Source organism: Melospiza melodia, chromosome 21 (assembly GCF_035770615.1).
Source record: "Melospiza melodia melodia isolate bMelMel2 chromosome 21, bMelMel2.pri, whole genome shotgun sequence".
NCBI classification, from domain to species: Eukaryota; Metazoa; Chordata; class Aves; order Passeriformes; family Passerellidae; genus Melospiza; species Melospiza melodia.
Genome location: NC_086214.1, coordinates 8,072,193 through 8,093,463, shown reverse-complemented (window position 1 = coordinate 8,093,463; position 21,271 = coordinate 8,072,193). Strand labels below are relative to the sequence as shown.

The window sequence follows — 21,271 nt, the reverse complement described above, 5'->3', positions numbered from 1 at the left end:
GAGCTGGAGAGGGACTGGGGACAAGGGATGAAGGTACAGCACACAGGGAATGGCTCCCACAGCCAGAGGGCAGGGATGGATGGGATATTGGGAAGGAATTTCTGGCTGGGAGGGTGCTGAGCCCTGGCACAGGGTGCCCAGAGCAGCTGGGGCTGCCCCTAAGGCCAGGTTGGGCAGGGCTTGGAGCAGCCTGGGACAGTGGAAGGTGTCCCTGCCCATGGCAGGGGTGGCCCTGGATGAGCTTTGAAGTCTCTTCCAACCCAAACCATTCCATGATTCTGTGATTTGGGTGCTGTGGCTTCTCCAATGTTTATTTTAGCTGCCTCAAGCTGCTAAACCCCCAGAGAACAAACCCTTCATCCCAAATCCAGGATCTCCTGCACCTGCTGAGCTCAGCGAACCCTCAGTGAAGGACCCCCAGGTGCCAGAGCTGCTGCTTGGGAGGGGATGGGCCCTCAGCAGCCAGAGGGGGAGGAGGAGGAGGAGAGGAAGATGAGGGAAAGTGAGACAGAATCCCCATCTCTGGCCTTCCAACAGCTCAGCTGAACAGCATGCTGGTTTTATGTACGGGCAGATTTTGCAGAATAATAACCAAACTAAGGGTTATGCACACAAGCAGTTGTAAATTTTACCTAATTACAAGAAAAGCACCACAATGAAGTAAAAAAAAAACAACCTACGTTGCATCTTTGTACCAGTTAGATAGAAAAATAGCATTTCTAGATAAACAGGTATAATCCATTTCTGGAGACAATAAGGAATTTAGAAATACTGCTCTTTAACTATGGCCCCCTTTAGACTGAGGGCAAAAAAAACAACAACTACTGGGTAAATCATTGCAAAGTGTACTGCCTTTGCAAAAATCACAAAATAATTCTACCAAAACATTTTTAACACCTACATAATTTCTAAAATGTCTACATATTTCCAAATAATTACTAGCACTTTCATAAATATTTAATGCTGTCTACAAAAGTTCTTTGACAGAACTAAAAACCCACTGTACAAACAGCAGCTTGCTTTTACTGACTAAATAATCAACTCAACAACTCACAAATATCATTTTGGCTTCATTAAAACATTAAGATGCTGGAGTGTGTCCAGGGAAGGGAATGGAGCTGGGGAAGGGTCTGGGGCACCAGGAGGGGCTGAGGGAGCTCAGCCTGGGGAAAAAGGCTCAGGGGGGATCTCTCTTCCTAAAACTCCCTGAAAGGAGACTTCAGGTGAGGGTTGGGCTCTGCTCCCAGGTTACAAATGACAGGACATGAAGAAACAGCCTCAGGATGCTCCAAGGTTGGATATCAGGGAAAATCTTTTCACTGAAAAATCTCTTTTCTTCACCCAGGGCAGTGGTGGAGTCCCCACCCCTTCAGGGATTTCAATCCCTGTGGATGTGGCACTTGGGGACATGGGTTAGTGGTGGCCTTGGTGATGGGTTGGACTGGGAGATCTTGGAGGGCTTTTCCAGTGGAAATGATTCAGTGATTTGTATTTTTCCAGTTTTCCAAGAACTAATATAAAAGCCAACAGCCTTGGCAGCTGCAGCAGGGGAGTGTGGGGGCTGAAAGCTGATCTGGCAAAAGGGAAAAGACAAAACAAACCAGCAGCTGGAGCAGGGGGTACATTTTCAACAGGATCAGTGACCTGGCCTGGCTCACACAAGCACTGCTGACAGCAGGACCCAGGCAGGGGAAGGAGCTGCCACTGTTTCCCTGGAAGGGAGCTGCTCTAAGCCAAACTCCAGCTGGATTATAAATCCATAGCCTGGGAGATTGGAGATTGCAACCTCTGGTGGAACCTGGCAGAGGGATTAATGAAGTTCACTGACAAGCAGATCCTGGCTGAGGCTTTCCCTCTGTGAAACCAGCAGCCAGTGGTTTGTGGAATTTCCATTACCAGGGAATCCATACACATCTCCTCCACCTCACTCACTCAGAAGGGGTCTCTGCATGGCTGGTGGGTTTGGGTTTGTTAAAACTCTATTTCTGCCACTCATGCCAGGAATGTGTGACCAGAGAGACATTTCACAGCCCAAATTAATATCTGCAGGAACAAATGGTAATTTCTATGTGGTCCTGCAACAGAAAGAACAGTCTGATCCAACCTTTGCTAAAAATTAATATGCCAATAAAACACAGCAGAAAAGGAAGGCGGAAAAAAGTCTGGAGAAGTCCCCAAACCTGCAGTCCTGCCACAGCCACAGGGCAAAGGCTCTTTAATTTGGGCAAACCATTCACCAGCATGTCTGAGTAGGGGCCAACATGATGGATTTACAAATATAAAACCATGAATAACTACAGTGAGAAACTTAAGTTTAAATTATTAGAAGGTAAATATACGGCAAGCACTGCTCTACTGTGCACACAATCCTTTCAGAGCATCCCTAAAGAGTTGTATTTTGCTCAAAATTTGCATATTTTCTTACTCCACACAGTTATGACTGCAAAATGCACATAAAAGAACTGTCGTGAAATCCAAAAGAGAATTCAAAAAGAATAATCAAAGTCACACTTAGAATTTTATGGGGGATTCATTTAAAATCCTACCTGATTTGCTCTTTCAAGGTCTGTCATGATCATCTCGATTTCATCAGCCCTGGGAGGAGAAGAGAGCAGAAGTTTTGTTATCACACAGAGAATGGCAGCTGCACAAGCTCAGGCACAGCAACAGGCACACAAACACCAATATTTATTGTCAATATTGATCTGTAAAAGGACACAGAAGCACTGAGCTCATCTCCTGACTGGGGAGACCCTCTGGAGTTTTCTGGACCACTCTGCAAATCTCTAATTCCTTTGCCTGTCCCCCTTTTTGCAATGCAATAGGAAAATTGATATTTGAGCATATTGATTGGATCTTTGAAGGTTTTACTCCCCAAAATTCCAGGCAGTGTCATCTTTTCTACAAGGAAAGGTGCTTCCCAAGTGATAATTATGGAGAAGTTAAAGACTGCAGTTCTTCAGTCAACGCCCCACAAATACAAAAGCAACCAGCTGCTCTTCTGTTTCAGTGTGCCCTGAAGTTTGGTTCCTAATTCAGCTAAAAAAAAAAAAGAATATCAAGAGGTCAAAGAGATCAAGAAATTAAATTTTACATTATGTGGAAAGGAGGGTTTTTTTGACAGGAATTTATCAAACTCTAAATTTAGACCCCTAATGCACTTTGCAAAGCTGAATTGGAGAGTCAAAGGGTTGAGAACTATAAAAATATTCAAAGGAAAAGAGATCCTTCAGATCCCTGTGTTAGGGAGCAGCTCCCAGACCTGCCCCTTTAAAAACCAGCATTTTCTAATACTTCACTCACACAAATGGAGCCAATCCTTAAGCAATCTTTTCTTATCTTCATGCTCAATCATGGGCAAATATTTCCCACTCATGCTCACCTGGGAAAGGTACCAGGAGAAAGGGCTGACAGCCCTGAAGAATGTTCTGTATCAATATAATAAGACAGATTATTCTCCCCAGACATTTTGCCTGTCTTGTATGCCTGAACCATATGGAAGCAATAAACACTGTCCTCATCTCCTCTGAACAGCAGCTTTACCAGCAAGTCCTTTTGCAATCTGCCAACACCATAATGTCTGGTTTTTGTTTTTAATCTGTAGCAGATCATTATCAGTAAAAGCTGTGAAATACTGGAATTCCCTTCCTCTGCCCATGCAGAAAAGTCAGAGTTTGTTTTTCTGCTGATTCTCACAGAAGATCCATTTCCCCGTGCAGGTGTTTGTTAGGAAAGATGGTTAATTGAAGTACATCAGGGTTCTGGCACACTCCACACTGGATCATTACAGGGAATATTGACTTATTCCTCAACAGCATTTGAGGCTTTTGGGTGTACACTTAGGGAAATGCAGCAAAAGATCGTAATAAGTAAATGTGCATGTATATAAATTAATGGAAAATTATTTTTAATTACAGCCTTTAATGTTGTTGGGGCAGCATGAACTGCCTTCTGAAAAGATCTTTTGGAAAATAATGGAAAACAGATTAACATGTGTTTTCTTGTGCAGGAGAAGCTAATGTGCTCTCACACTGGGCAGAAATCCTGCACACCATGTTTTGAATTAATAATAAATAATGGTCATTACTTACTGAACTGAACAGCCACTGCCTGGGCAAAAAAAGGATTCAAGGGAGCAGCCACAAGACTGACCCAGGCACATTAACATCAGCCTGCAATAACACTTTCCATCTCTTCAGCCTCTGCAGTTGTGAAACATCTTTTGTTTCAGACTCCAGGCCCAAAAAACCTTATTAACCCACTTATGGAAATGACAATATTTCATGTGAAAAAGATGCCCCAAAGCCCATGCAAGTGACCCCACTGTGTATCTGTAACAGAGAGAGGAGGGAAGAGAGCATCCCAACACACTAAAAAGATGCTTCCCAGCATTTCACAAATATTTTTAGCCAGGATAGTTTAAGGATCCTCTTAATACAAGCTTCTGCATTCGGGCTCAATTTATGTGTGGATGCCTCAGGTTATATGGAGCCAGTAAATGATGTCTGGGTTCTGTCAGAGAGCAGAGCTGAGAATGTCCCACCCCATGCTGCCTGCAGAAGCCAATGCAGCTTCCTCTCCTACTCTGGAGGCTGGGGAGAACACTCAGATCCCTGCATTTCCACCCAAACAGGGGGGCAGGTATCAGCCAAAGGTCTGGAACACCACAGCGCCTGTGAGGAGTGAAAGATTTGAAAGCAAAAACCCCTGGGATTGAGAAAGGGAGATTGCAAAGGTGGGGTTTGAGCCCAGCCAGGGAAACTCTTTATTCTGGCAGAAAGGAAGATGACTCTTATGGAGAAAAGATGAGTGGGAAGGGGGGAAAGTGTGAGGGAGTCTGGACCCATGCAAGGACCTTCAGCCACCTTGAAAGGGGCAAGGTAAGGGGAGCCAAAAGTTGGGGAACTGGAGAAGACAGAGGAGCAAGGCAGGAACAGAGGGATATCCAAGGCCAATGGACCAAGGGGAGAGGGGCTCAAAAGAGCACTAAACTCAAAAGCACCCTGAGCCAGAGGAAGGGTGGGTGGCTGCCAGGGAAACACAAGATGGTGATGGAAAAATAAGGTAAAAACACTCAACACTGCATTTGAAATGGAGAGAAATATTAATACTGGTATTTGTGTCCCATTTTGGCCGGGGTCAGGATTTAAGAGCTCTATTACAGCACTGGGATACACAGCCAATTACAAAAAAAAAGCAACTGAGGATATAGAATGCCATAAAAATGACATTTGTGCCCTTCAGCGTGCACAGATAATTCTGACTGAATCCAGTAAAGTGTCAAACTGTAGCCAAAGGCAAAATTGTCCCTTTGTCCTTGTATCCAGACACACCAGCTGACTGATCCTCAGCTCCCCTTTCCCTCCTACATTTTTTTCTCCCAAGCTTTCCAGCGCCCCTAATAAAAGGATGCAACATCTCCAAAAAAGTTCAAGTAAACACCTCCAGCCTAGAGTCTGCACACGGATGGAGGGTAATGCTGCAGCCATAAATGCTATCTTTAAGTAAAGTAATGAATTAAATTACTCTGTATTCTTTCCTAGCACAAGTGTCAACAGCATTCAGGAGAATCTTCAAAAGGAATTCAGGCTTTTCATTTTAAAAGCTTGACTACCACATCAGTAGCTGGCACTCAGCAGCCTAAAATCACTTATTTGAGAAAGTCTCTAATAGCTGCATTCACTGTTTGCTTAGCACAAGTATTTATTATAAAATAAATTACAGTTCTCACACCTTTTATGCACTCACAGAAACAACCTGCATTGATTTATTGTTTACAAAGGACTGTGTCAAATTCAGACCTGTCAGACACGAGGCAGCTCTGCTTGCCTCACTGAGTGAGTCCCACACAGGTCATTTTTGATGTGTTCACCCTCTGCTACATTTGCTCATTTTCAGCCCTTCCTATCTCAATATTCCTCTTTATTTCAACGGAACAACTTGGCAGGCAAAGCATCACCCAGCTCTGGGCTTGTCCTGCAGGCTTGCACTGAAAATCTGATGGGAATCTTGAAGGGAACTTGGAAGGAACCTTGGAAAATCACTTTGTTCCACCCCTGCCATGGCAGGGACACCTCCCACTGTCCCGGGGTGTTCCAATCCCCAACTCCCAGCCTGGCCTTGGGCACTGCCAGGGATCCAGGGGCAGCCACAGCTGCTCTGGGCACCCTGAGCCAGGGCCTTCCCACCCTCACAGGGAAGAATTTCTTTATCTAATCAACAAAATTGTGGTTACCCAGAATCTATTTGTGACCAAAGTCATGCCATGTGAACTAAGCTGACTTTTAGGAACCAGAGATCTGATTATTTCACTCTTTAATTTCACCTTGGCCCCTCATGAGTGTCTCAATTTCCCCATCACCCCAAGAGAACTTTTCTCCTTGCCTTCATCTTTCTTCAGACAGATACAGAGAATGAGGGTAATTAATAACAAGAAGATATTTTGCTAAAATACACTGATATTTATGGTGGGTTACACCAGATTTCCACACTGCAACCCAACATTAATCAGGGTTTGGTCGAGGGTGATACTTTGTAAACATTAACACAGCTCATGAGAAAAGGAGTGGGGAAAATCTGTTTTCAGGAATAAATGTTATCTACCCAGTGTTTTTGCATTCCACAGATAATATAATCATTTACCTGATCCAGTTTCTTGCAATCTCTGTGGTAGAGGAGAAGTGATCATGTAAGCAAGACAGTTCTTCAGGGTGTATTACAGCCTGTTCTAAGTTTCAACATTTTCAGACTAAGGAATTTAGGAAATCAAATTTTAAGCCCAAGCATTTGGAGCTACAAAATCAGCATCACCATGTAAAAAGAACCTGAACTGTTGGAACAGCACGACCATGAAATATTCTATTATTTCTTCTCTCAGTACTGTGTTTGAAGTGAGAAACAAAATGCATTAAAAGCTATGGATTTTACAAGGTATAAGCTTTTACCAGTCATGAAACAGCCCTCAAAGCTAACATGCCACCCATAAAAAACAACTTAAGGAGCTGGGAAAAAAACCCAAACCACCCCACTTTTCAATTCAATTGCTTTGGGGAAATAAAATGTGCAGAAAGGCTCGATTTTCATTTTAAGATCAAGAAAACCGATTAGGTTTGAAGAGCATAACAAGTCAGCAAATTCAAGGGTTGGTAAGAGGGAAGAAGCTCAGTTCCTCTTCTAAATAAAATTAAATCAGATGAAAACCCTCAACACCACAAAGTTATTCACGTGCAAGCAAGAAGAATCTGGACTTCATGATTAAAACCCAGCTGATCCAAGCCCTTCATTTAGCTACTAGCTTAAAGAAGCAGAAACAATTCCTTTTTTATTAACATGACAAGTGAATGGTTTGCCAAATCTTGTGGCTACAGCCCCCTAAACATTCAAACTTACTCAACCTTGAAGGAAACTGCTGTTGGATTCTTTATACATGGAAGGACTGAAAAATACAGATGACACTTTGGAAATTGCAGTCAGTGGCATGGCCAAGAAACTTCCCTACCAGGGCAGATTAATACTTTGGTTTGGCAAAAAACAAACAACATTTTTTTTTCCCACACATTTGTTTTCTTTAAAAACATGTAAAAGTTTACTAGTCAGAGCAAACGGTATATGGAGCCAGTGGGGCTTGTTAAAATGTTCTAATTACCCAAACATTTACGCAGGCAATTTCAAACTAAAAGCAGACATTATCAACTAATGTGCATTTATGTTTAATTAAGGAAAAAAAAAAAAAAAAAAGAAAAAAAAATCCTCTTTGTAACATATATCTGTGATCAGCATAGAGCAGATTTTGGCCAAATTAGGTAAACAGCTCAGCCTCTTAAAATTACAGGCAGTGTAACCCAGCACTTGGCCAGCACAAGGCAAAAAAATGTGAGGTTATTTGGGATATTTGGGAAGGGAAGAAAAGAAGAGCAGGGGGCAAAGCGTTTAAAGAAAGACAAAAAAAAAAAAAAGAGCCAAGGCAGTGCAGTGAATTTTTTTCAGGTTTCAATGAAATTTTTATCAGGGAAGGTTCCTGGTTCTAGGAAGCAATTTCGGATCACTAAACAATGGCAGAATTGCCTGCAGCCCAATGATCACAGCATTCACTCAGGGCACAGGAGCATTCCAGCATTTGAATATTCAATTTTAGTTTTTCTTTAAGCAAAGCAGAGGGAAGACAAATTCCCTGCCCACATTCAAACCACTTCCTAAGCTCTGCTGTGGATGCCCTCATCTAATCCCTGCTCCTCAGTGACCTGCCCAGGTGCCCAGGATCTGTTGTTTTTTTTCTTTCCTAGAAATTAGGCAACAAACACTTTCCTAGAAAGTTTCTAAAGGAAGATAATATAAAAAACCCCACTAATTTAATTTTTTGGCATTTTATGAGTATCAGTGTACACACATTTACATGGTTTTTAGAATTCATAATTATTCCAATCCAACAAACATCCACAGAGGATAAATTCACCTTTAGTGCCAGTACAAGATGGAATAATAGGCAGAAGGGTTGTACAAAGAACAAAATAAAGAGTGATTTCAGCATAACATGTCAAAGGGGAAGATGTCACACACCTTTTAGTGCTAAGTTCTCAAATCTACTTTTCAAATTGCAAGAGCTATAGGTTAATATTTTCTTTCAGAGCAACCCCCTAAGGATCTTCAGATCAGATAATCCTTTTTCCAGAGTAATATAAATCCAGGCCTCTTGTAAAAGAATTTCTCTGTTCAGGGATTCATAAATCCACCAAGTTTAGTAATGAACTGGGTGTTTCCTTTCCTAGGAACTCAATTGAAGGAAAAAAAATCCCCTCTCTGCTAAGCAGTGAGAGAGTAGAGGCTTTAAATGGAGAGATCAAAGGCAGGCTGGGCTCAGGTGCTCTGGTGATTACACCCAACGTCATCTGCACTAATCTGGGAGTGGGAAATGTCCACTGGACACTGCCCAGACCCCTCTGTGCAGACACCCTGCACTAAATCAAGTTCCTCCCTTGGCAAAAAGCAGAGGGAGCCAAGGCTTTTCCCTTTGCTTTTTTTGTTGTTTTATTAGAATCCATGCTGGTTTCCTCTCGCTGCCCCACACACGGATCCAGGCTGGGGAAATAAATCTCAGGGAAAGATTCCTCATCAAGCACGCCAGGATCAATCTGCAGGTATGATCTCCAAATAATCCAGGAGAAGTTGTCAAGTATTCAAATGCTCAATATCAAATATTGAAAAAGGTTAAAGAAACTGCTTATAAAGCCCAAGATACTGAGCAGTACCCCAACAAAACAAGAATCTTCTCAATCACTAGAGAGAAAAGACCCTATAGAACAAAGCATCTTTCATTCCATATGGAAAGTGTTTTCCAAGAAAACCTGCACAGCACTTTGTTTTCATGTTTTAAGTCAGGATTTCAAGAATCATGTTTGCAATTATAAAGTTTTAAAGACAACAGAAATCAGCTTTATTCCAGTGATACACAAGGGAGCATATTCTAAAGATCATCAGTGTTTTCTTAATCATTTCTGGAGAGAAATTGATATGACTGACATTAATTTATATGCTCAGTAAAAGGCAAAGAGGAAAAATAAGAATTATATGTAACAGACAACATCAACTCCCAGTACCCCAGAGCTGTAATTCCCACAGTGTCACACACACACAACCTTGGCACACTTGGCAAACCAGAGAACACTTAATGTAAGCAGCTGGAAGAAAGAAAAGATGTATTGCTTGGATTAAAAAAAAAACCCCAATATATAAACAGATGATCCATCTTTTTTATTTGATAGCAATACTATTTTCTTATGTGGCACATATTTGCACATGTTGCATCATGGCCAGTATGAATTTTGGCTCCCCAGACTGTTTAACCCTTCATTTAAAAACCTCTTACTCAGCTCTCATTGTGTTATTCTCTCCCTTAAGAACAGAACTCTTGTGAACTCCATGACCAGCAGTCATGCTGCCCATCACAAAAAGGAAAAGAACTGCAATAAATCCTTTTTCTCCTGATCAGATATTTTCTTTTACTTCACCCTGCAAAGCCCTGTGAGTAGCATTAAAGTCAGAAATTAGGAATATCCAGATTTGGATCATTCTGGGATTCCTCCTATCTGTTATCTTACATATCAAGAGTTCTATTATCATTATAGTACAAGGATTCCATATCACCAGAGTTTCATACCTCCTCAATATTCCTCACAGGCAGCTTCTCTAAGCACTGACTGCTCCTGGTCCTTGCAGCAGCCATCTAACTCCAGATCCCACCAATCCACTCTTTTATACCACTGTTCTTACTGGCTACAGGTGTGGCTTGTTAAGATCAGGCCTGCCCTAATCTCTAGCAATTAGCTCAGCTGCACCTCTTTGGGGGATAAGATTACATTCTACACCACCTTCACCCTGTATCCCCCTACACCAATCCTTCAGGCCACGGAGGAGTTTAAAGAAGGTGCCGAAACAAACTCAGGACAATTTTTGCACCTGAAATTTGCAGAAAGAAATAATCTTGTCTCAAAATTCATTTCCACCAAGTCCTGAGGGAGCTGGTGGGAGATGTGGAACGCCTGGAGCTGTGGGCAGGTTCTCCTGCAGGTGCTGCACTGGGATACAAGCAGAGATCCTGCAATTCCACTCTGCTGTGACCCTTCCGAGCTGCCTTTGTGGACATGGAGAACAGCAAGGAAGAGCATTCTGATCTTTAATTTTTCATGTATTTATGCCAGAATCCCACCCTCACTGAGGCCCTGAGGTTGAGGTGCTGCAGCAGCACCAGCCCAGCAGATTTGCAGGATGGAGTCCTCGGGGTGGGGAACAAAACCTGCAGTTTGTGCCAGGTGTCTGTGCTCAGATCCAGACAAACATTCCCAGCACTGCCAGCCTGCCCTGGGAAGCAGGAGCCACTCCTGACATGACAGAATTTCCTGAGATGCCATGGATGCAGCAAACTCCCAATTTCCTCGTGCCTCATGGCACAAATTGAAAGAGCTTTCTGCAATTCCCCTCTCCTGACTTCAGCTGATTCAATAACACAGCAGAATTTAAACACAGGCACCCTTCCCTCTCCCCTCCTTGCACACACAGCATATCAAACCCATGGAATTACTCCTGACTTGGCCTTGAGCAGCCAACACGATGTCAATTTTACATGTTTTATAAAGCAACAGCATGTAGAAAGCAACTCAAATGCAGGTCATATCAAGCATGTGACCCACAGAGCAATCAAAGACTGCCTGAAACTGTCATTCAAGGTTCAATCAGCTTCTTGCAGGAAAAATGAAACATCTGTGGCCCAGAGAATTAAGTTATGTATTGCATAATTCATCTGGTGTCTGCCACAGCAGCCATTTTAATGCTCTAGTGATAAACATGTTTGATTATTTTTGTTTTGTTTCCTGTTGCCTCCATGGTATTTCTATTTATCCACCCATACCACAATGCAGAATGGAGATAACAAATATACAAACCAGTGTTACAGTCAGCTGATAAGATTGGGAAATCAGCAGCCTTATTAATCACATCAAGGCAAGAGCACTGCTAAACCTTGTGTTCCCTGCAACTGTCCTCATTTGGGGTCTTCTGGGTACACTCTGTAGTTAGATTTGCTGATGAAATCATTGTTTCCCAAGGATCCAAACATTTGGATTGAGCTTTAGAGGTTTTTCTATTAGGAAAGCTTCATACACAAAGCAAGTTCCTTGCTGGTTCCCAGGTTTTTCCTCCCCTCAGTTCTTTCTGATCCTGACACACACAGAACAAATGTGCATCTCTCACCAGACACTGGATCCTTCTCCATTCACTTATTCCACTGGTGGGACTGTGGTCCACACTGGTGGGTTTGTGGTCCACGCTGGCAGAAACCAGTGTTTCTGGTTCTAGTTCATCCTTTGCAAGTCATTTTGGGACGTGATTGTTTTATTAATGGTAACTTAGTTCGCTTTACTCCCAAACCTGTAAATCCTGACACGTTCTTGTCTGCCCTGCACCTCCCTGATTTCCAGAACACCTCCCTGACTTCCAGAACACCTCCCTGACTTCCTCCCTGATTTCCAGAACACCTCCCTGATTTCCAGACACATTCCTGCAGGGCAGGTGGGGATTTGGAGGCCCTGGGTCCATACCCTGCTCTCTGGGTGTTTATTCCCCTTGCCAGGAGTTGAGCACTTGAGCAGTCTGCTCACAGAGCTTCAGCTGGCAGTTAATTTGTTCCCCAATTAAACATCATCTGAGGGAGATTTAATAGACTTGGGTGACAGTGATTTACTCCAAAAAGCAGCTTTGAACTGGCTGCTGTAAGAAAGCAAGGAGCAGCCTCTGCAGTGGGGGGTCAGGTGGGTTCTGCCCCGTTTTTGTGAGTGAGTCTGTGGGTTCCTGCAGTGAGGAAATCCTCCCTGCACGGAGCAGCTCTGCGGGAGCAGTTTCACCTGGCAGCCAGAGCTGCTGGTGGAGGTGAGTCAGGGATAACAAACATCCTCCCCAAGCCCCAAACAAAGCCCTGCTTCCCATTGATGGTTCCCATAAAGTTGTTTGGACAGCACCTACTGTACCAACATCAGCTGTGCCATCTGGGCTTTCTTAGCTGCCCCCCATTGCTGCTTCCTCCCTTCTTTGTGTCCTCTCTTCCCCTCCCACCCACAAATTGTAGGAAATACAGACTGAAGCCACTCTCCAGCCATGGCTGATCAACCTGCAGCCCTCAAATGGGTTATTTTGGCTGCCTTATTTTTCCTCCCATTCCCAGCTCCTACCAGAGCTCCCCGTGCCGGGGATTTCTAATGCTGTTAATTACTGCCGAAGTCAATCAGCAGCTTCCAAGTTAATTTAGGAGGGGAACTGATGAGCTCCAAGCAGGCTGGCAGTAAAACAGAGCACAGGCTCCTGGAAGCTCCATTTCCTTTGGAAACTGGGATAAACCCTGTGGTCCTGCAGGGCTGTGGATGCTGCTCTGCTCCCAGGGCACACAGCACAACCTGCCAGGTTTTCAGAATTATTATTATTATTTTTAATTTTACTTGGAAAGTATAATTTAAAAAATTATAACAAAGTATAAAATAAAAACTTCCTAAAAGAGCAAATCTTATTAATTCTGCTTCTACAAGCTCTTTTACAATTGTTTCTCCAACTAACAAAATAAACACAATTTCTTTTCATATACAATATTAATAATATTAATACTATAAGAGTATATTAATAGTATAGTATATTAATATTAGTATCGTATATTAATATTAGTATAGTATATAGTATATTAATATTAGTATAGTATATTAATATTAATAATATTTAATAATATTAATTGTATAAGTAGTAATAATAATAGTAGAAGTAGTAGTAGTTTGATATTTGGAAAGTAAAGACCCTGCAATAATTCACCTATTTTTACTTATGGAGTTAAAATAGATGATTTAGCCAAAATTAGAAATCTTAATTGCAGGCATCTTAAGTGTCATTCTCTTTTATTTGAATGGCAATATTTTAGATTGAAGAATCAGCAGGAGGAATTGTCTGTGCTTTGATTAAAGATCCTCTAAAAATACACACAAATATTTAAATTTACTCAATAATATCACTGCAGTTTCAATGTGTAAAATAAGCACAAATATCTTGTCAAGGATATGGGACGGATTGCTGCCTTTTTTTTTTGTTTTGTTTTTATTAGAATCACCATGTCACATCTGAAAAATCCCTTTAGGTTTTGAGCAGTTACAACCCCAAAATGAACAATCTTCCCTCATACTACACCACTGCCAAAATCACAGATTTCTGTATGTTTGTTTTCTTTAGAGCACAAACAACCTCAAAAAATTGGAGACTGATCAGAAGTTTTACTGTACCAACATTCATATTCCAGATTAATCTTTAGGAGCTTCTTTCCAGAGACACTCAGCATCTCCTCCTTAACCACAGAGAGAGCTGAGGAGCTCAGTAATTTGGAAAAATTAGGTATTGATTGATTTCTGCCCTTATTCCCCTTATTTATTCAGTGTCTTTGTCCATCACTGTAAGAACCCATAAAAGCTTTTCTCTAACTCCCTCCTGTTTATATTCAGTAGAACAGCTTTAAGTCAGTTAGAAAATGAGAGCACAGGCAGAATTCAGTGTACAGGTGTCACTGCACAGGCACAGATCAAAGGGAAATTCCTGGATCCCAGCAGAGAGTAACAGACCCCAGGACCTGAGCAGGGATCAGGGCAAATACCCCACCCCAAAGCAGGGAAAGGCAGAACTGCTCCAATCCCAGCCCAAATGCTCAAGTTCACTGAATTATCTGTGCCTTTACCCAGCCTGACCTGGAACTGGTGCTGTGCAGTGTAAGACAACATCCTGCATGGCCTTTTGAAGGATTTATTGCCAGGAAACACAATGAATGTGTCCACCAGGCCAATAATCTCCAATTTACCATTTCTCCCCAAGCTGCTGATGTATGCCTCCAAGCACATTAACCAACAGGCACTCAAACACAACAATATCCTGCCTTCATTGCCAAACCACCTGTAGCACCTGGACAGTGGTTTATGGCATTATTTAGGGATGGAATCTGCATTAAAATGCAACTTTTTGCCTTTCTCAGTGTAAAGGACATGCATGTTGTGCAAAAGAAAAGCTCTGCAGTAACACAGCATTAAACTGGGAGATGTATTTGGAGAATGCTTTAGATGCTCTTGGCTTAGAAGTGAACACAGGTGATGTGCCCATTCTCTGTCAGCTCCTCAAGCAAGTTATTTCCTTCTGGCTACTGAAAATAGCATTACATGTTCTTTGATAAAGGCAGCTGATGCCCTTCTATTCAATAAAGGCAATGAAAATTGCAAAAAGCACGATGGAGATGTGTTTATTCTATATTTTGAGTAGGTTTTACTTTTCCCAGGAGCTATGCTGAAGATTAACAACCAGGATGATTGCTGTCTTTATTATAATGTATTCAATTACCAATATGGTTTTTTCTCTTCCCAATTTGTTCCAGCTTTGCTCTGAGTGGAGACACCACTCCTGTCAAATGGCAATCATGTCAGCACTTTGCAGCTTCACTTCAGAGCTATCAACAGCATCAATCTTGCTGACCCCACTGACAAAGCAGCAAAAAAAAAAAAAAAACCCAAAAAAACAGGCAGAAGGAAACAAAGGAGGGAATGTGAGACCACAGAGCAGGGAAAACAAACCAGGACAAGCAGAACAGGCAGGTGTTGTCCAAATTTCATTATCACTTCATGTGGGCAGGCCCTGAGACACAGAACAACCTCCTGGGCTTCACAGGAAGGATTTGCCTCCCTCCCTCTCCTTTCCCTTCACGCTGTGGGACCCCCAAAAAGCAGGGTCACCCCCCAGAGCCCCCAGGAGCTGGGTGACAATTTGGCACTGACCTCTTGCTGTGCTGGAGCTTCCCTCCAGCCTCCTGTGCCAGCAGGTTTTATTTTCACATCTCTGCTGAATATTTAACTCTGCTCATTTTTTCCCCCAACTTTAGCATCCGGTTGTATTGGATTGTGAGGGATGCTCACTAATATGACTGACAGATTGCCTGTCTACACAGAATCCAAACTAGACAGCAAAATTACTTTAAATAGTTCTTCATGGCAAACCCCAACAACACCAAGTATGACTGCAAGCCCTTGGAGGACAACAGAGCAGGATTTTCTAATTTAACATTTTAAAATGTTATTTGCAGAAATACGTTTCAAATTCTTTATTTCCCTTTCAACAGTTGTTGAGACTTTAAAATGCTGCTGAAATAAAACACCTTCAGGCTTGACTAATGCTGTACTCCATGGTAAGGAACTATTTGATTATTCTGTTTTGACAGTTAATAGAACAGATTTAGAATTTCTATAGAAGGGGAGTTCGAACTGGAAATATTAGTTTTGTGTTGCTAATGACAATTCCTCAACATTTCTACTACAGCAAAATCCTTGAGTGAATGAAAAAACATCTTTCCTACATAAACAAACAGCTGTAGAGAGAAGGGAAGTAAGGAAATGTCAACCAACCTTTTGGATTGAGCTGGTGCTGCAACCAACAGGTCTCAGAGCCACAAACCCAGCATTTGCTCAGTGAGTAATTTCACTCTGCTCAGACCCTGTTAAACACTGTCCCTGCTGCTCCTGGAGCTGGGGAGGTGCAAAGGTGACCCTGTCACCCTGTCTGCTGTCCCACCTGCACCCAAACTCCTCAGGTGTGGCTCCTCTGCCCAGCTGTGGAGCCCCAGGACTGAGCCAGGGGTTCAGCTCCTGGAGCAGGAGGTTGGAACCAGGCACAGCCATGGAGCAGGACAATCCCCCCTTCTCTTCCCGAAGCACACAGTTTGTGCCAGCACTCCTGTGCTGCGTGTGTAAAACTTTGGAATTCCTAAAAAGAGCTGGTTTAGTCTTGGCTCAGCTCCTTTCATGGCACTGAGCAGTAAATTATTATTCCAGGGAACCTCACTTTGCTCCTCCAGTGTCCTACAAACACTGAGGATGGGATTCTCTGGCTCTGTCTCCTTGCTCATCACCTTTCCTGGTGGCTGCAGCACCTCCCCATGCCATGGGCTGAAGCTTTCAGCAGGAGTTGATCTGATGTTATAACAGAAATAAAAGGTGTGGGAGGAGAGGTCTGTATGGGCAGGATGCACAAATACATTGTAAGGCTCACAAATTCAATCCAGGGGTGTTTTTTTATTAAATCTGTTCCAAGAAATGGTCAAAAATTAAGTCTTCCACAGGCCCCTGTAGATTATTTAAGGGTACTGAACACAGCTAAACTTACTCAGTCCCACTCCTATGGAGGTAGAAGGTGGAAGGCATCAGGAATTAACTAGAGACAAAGTGAGTGTAAATGATAAATAATAAAAGTTTAGCTCATACAGACACCAGACAATATGTTGACTGAAAAACAACAACAAAAATTGTTAAGCTGATGCACCATGCACTGCACAGAAGGATTGTTAAACACTGCCCTGGGTGAGGACAGGCACGTGCCTGGCAGGTCCCACCACTGCCAGCTCCCTTGATGGCAAGGCAGTGACAGAAATCAATCCAACAGGCAGCAAGACAAATAAGTCATCTGTATCACAGCTAAAATATGGTGTTGATCAATAACAGAAAATGAACTCGCACTCCTTTGCCAAGAAAATAGATTATTTAATCAGAGTACAGACAGATAGAGATGTTACATAATCAAAAATAGCTCGTGCTGCTATATTTAGTGGCCACTGTCTTTGAGAGAGGAGGGCAAAAGTACAGCCATTATCAGCTAGCAGCCCTCTGCTGAAATGGTTTTGTGATGAGTTAAGCTGGTCAGACATGCTTAACACCATGATATTGTATATTTAAAACTGCAACAACTATGACAACACAAAGGCAACAAACAAGAAAAATACAAGGGAGTCACTGCTGTCCTATGGACACAAATCCTCATGGTTAAAAGGATCAAGTCCCAGCCAGATCTTATACACCAGGGGATCTCCAGCAGCCATTTCTAACTTGCAGACTACCTGGAGTTTTCCATCAAAGGATGGAACATTAGTACAGCACATTTGCAGTTTATGACTGGCTGCCTTTCACAGTTATTGCTGTGATTTCTTAGCAATAACCAGTGGAATTGCAGGAATTTGCAGAACACACAGAAAATCACTGATCAGGACCATCAGCACAGAGCTCACTTGATAGCACTGCAGCCTGCCTGGCCATGGCACAGCTGAGAGAGAGCCTTCCTCCACCCCTGACATCCACAGGGTCTTCATCAGAAGCTCAAAGGAAAGTCTGGCCATGGATAATCCCCCAGATGGGAACAACATCACCATCAACAGGATCATCCCTCCCCCAGCTTCCCCACTCAACAATAAACACTGGAAAAAGAGTGCCATTAATGCTCAAGCCAAGCACCTCTAGTTGTTTTGGTTTCAGGTATGGAAAAATTCAAGTACAGCACCAGAAAAACCTATAGCTAAACTAAGGGCTTCCACCCTTTTAAATAAAAGTGGAAGAAAACTCCCTGTTCTGAACTCGAACATGGATAAAAAGAACATTTAGTAGAATAGCCAGTGATTGAACTTGGTTACCACCATTTATTTTATTGTTTTAGGGTTCAAACCATCAAGGAATTACAGAAATTTGGATTTGTTTGAGGTTTATAGAGCTGCTTCACATGGGCGTGCAGCTCTTGTTTAAAGCAGTCCTGGAAGGTGACTCTGCAGGACCAAAGCTTTGCCATGTATTTTTCCCTGGGATATCTATTTTGCACATCCAAAGGAAGCAAAAAAACTTCTTGAAGACAAAAAATTCTTGGTGAGCATTTTAGAGAGATAAGAACACAAACTGTCTAAACATGGATCAAAGATGCTGCTTCAGTGTAAGATACATTAAAGACCCCTCAAATGCTCAGGAAAGCCAGAGAGGAAAGAAAGCACTATGCCCATTAATACTACCACTAATAAAAGATAATTATAGCTGGCTCCAAATGTTAACAATTTAATAGTTACAGGATCTAAGTACTGTAAATGACTAATGCAGGCAGCAAATGTATTTGCAGCAGTGTGCAAAACAAAGCCCTTAAAAGTAGATGGCTCTGGGAAAGGATAAACTGCTTTATAACATCAGCTCTGAGCACACGGCATGAAGAAGGCTCTGTAATATCTTCCTTTAGTGAGTGGTGACAAGAACATGTCCTTGATTTACCAAGAAAACCCAATAATGCCCAATTTGGGAGTGCCAGATACCTGCAAGATTCCAGCAGCAATGTTGGATCTTTACTGTTCTTATCAGAATGATACATGATGGGTGATTTTTTTCTATTTGCACAAGAAGTCACAGCATACTTCCAGACTTCATCCATATGAAAAGCCAAGGAAAAACTGCTGATGAATTTAAGTGACTACAAACTGAAATAAGCAACAAAACTGCTGATTATTTACTACCTAAAACTTTCAGGTTACATTCTCCTGCCAGAAATTGTGTTGAGTAATGCTTTCATTCGATTTGCTCACAATGTTCTCTGTTGATGAATATATCTGATTTCATGTAAATGTGATTAAATAAATCAGACAGGGTAAGGCTGTATTGAGTCTCAAGAGGCTCTAATTCAAGATGTGCAATACTTGCCCCAATAAGCACAACTGAGCTAAACCTTGTGCTTTATTACCTTCTTAACCTCAAAAACCCTCTGGCTGCCTCATTGTTGTTAACATGGGTGTAACATCAGATTTGGCATAAATTGCCCACATTGATTCAAAGGTATGTGAGGACTGAAGAGGAGGGGATGGGAAATGAAAAAGAGAAATAAAGAAGGTGGGAAAATTCTTTCAAAACATCTTAAATTCCTTGGAGCTCCCAGCTCCTGGCACACAGGGGGAGCAGGTAACATGGAGTGAGTGCTGGGGCTGACATTTGCAGGCAGCAGAAATCCAAGGGAACAGCTCTGAAACCAAGGCTGTTGATAATCAGTTGTCTACATGAGATGCTAAAAGTCTGATCTCACACAGTACAAGTGTTAGACCCTCACCTGCCACACAGAGCTCAGGTCACACCCATCTCTGAGCAAGGAACATCAGCCAAAGAACAAAGTGAGCCCATGCCACATATTCCTCATAAATTAAAAAAGGCTTTTTGGAAAGGTATTAGATGCATGATTCAGAACAGGAACTGTGTGTGCAAGTGGCAATGCTGCCTTGTTCTGTTAGTCCCCACAAAACTTGTACTCTGCCACCTGCAAAATTATCCTGAGGGTGACAAGGTTGTCACTTCCAGCACAGCTACCCTACAAAACTGGGTTTCCAGGCTCTAGGGAATGAAGGATAAGGGGGCTTTTCCTGACTGTTATTTACTCTCAAGTTCAGACCAAAGCCCTCACTTCTGCTAGAGCAGATCAGCACAGAATCACAGAATGGCTGGGGTTGGAAGGGTCCTTAAGGATCACCTCATTCCCACCCCTGCCATGGGCAGGGACACCTTCCATGTGCTCAGGGCCTGGTCCAACCCAGCCTGGAACACTTCAGTCACTTTTTATCCATGCCAGGCACACTCTCTGCCAGGAGGCAGGAATTCTACCCCTTTGAGTCAGTCCCTAGATGTCTCCTAGAGTTTGGCAGAGAGGTTGTTCTGGTTTGAAAAGGAAGTGACTTTTTTGGGATGCTGTGGTCAATGAAGGATCCCACAGCCTACACACTCTGTGGGAACCACCCCTGGAACTGGAGCTCTTCCCACCCAAGGAACAGCTCCTGCCACCGAGGCAAGGCTGAGTTTGCATTTAACCAATGGATCAGGGCTCATCCATACCCCAAAAGGGTTTGTTTGCTCTACTGCAGACAAGTTCTGATATGAACTGGCAGACAATGCACTGGCTGAATGCTGGAACAAAGAGGCTGCTGGTGTCTCCAGCAAGTTAGGGACAACACTAAACAACTCCACTTGTAAGCAGAACATTATTTTCCCTGATATCATACACAGAAGCTGCTGTTTAATTAAAACTAAGCTGCTTAAGCCATTAAACTGGCAAATGGCTGTACCAAATGACTTGTCATTGTTAGCATTCCAGCAGCAGGAGTTGTTTGTTGTCACTCAGATGGCAACTTCCAATGCTAATGCACATTTCCCAACTGGCTCCACAGATCTAAACCAGCCCAGGACAGCGAAGTTATTAAAAGTGCTGCTGCACATTACCAAGGAGTACTTTCTTCAAAGACACCCACATCGTGTACTCTGCTGCAATTTAATTATTTCAAACTTCTGCCCTAGAAATATGAGCCATTCCAGGCACTCACTTGTATTTAAAAAGTAGAACAATCACTTCTGTATCAATTCTGGCTTTGAGCCCCAAGTTTAAGCAAGTCCAGATACAGCCTCCCGATACAGATCTTGCAGATCTCAGCATCAAAATCTATAATAAAAAGCATAACCTACTACAGCAGCTACTTTATTCTGATTACATGCAACTAAAAAAAAAAAAAGAAAAATTTTAAAAAAATCAACATTTTATCTTGGGTCAGTAACAAGAAAAGATAATTCTGGCCATGCAGACAACCTTCAAAGCCATGGACAGTGATCATCCAGGCATCCAAGTGGAGACATTCCAAAGGACTCTGTTTGCTTATCACCTGGATTTTGATCAAGACAGGGAGCACCAGGCAGAGGTGTCTCTGGAATCTGCCTGTTCTCCTCTGCAATCTTCCCTTTCCCTAACTGGGAAGGACTGTGGTGAGGAACAGAAATGGTTAAATTGAATTTGTCCATCTTTTTACTTCCTATGAGTCATGTTCCTCAACTCTACCAGTCTGCATATAAAAATCTGCTACAACAATAAATAAATATTTCCACTTTGACTCAGTAAAAGC

At 42.5% G+C, this 21,271-nt stretch overlaps 1 protein-coding gene across 1 annotated transcript in view; it reads right to left on the bottom strand.

The window, feature by feature from the left end:
- CUX1 (cut like homeobox 1) overlaps window positions 1-21,271 on the bottom strand; it is a 242,336-nt gene that overhangs the window by 67,440 nt on the left and 153,625 nt on the right. The window contains 1 exon segment of the mRNA XM_063173997.1: window positions 2,547-2,595. Coding sequence (XP_063030067.1) covers window positions 2,547-2,595 — 49 coding nt within the window.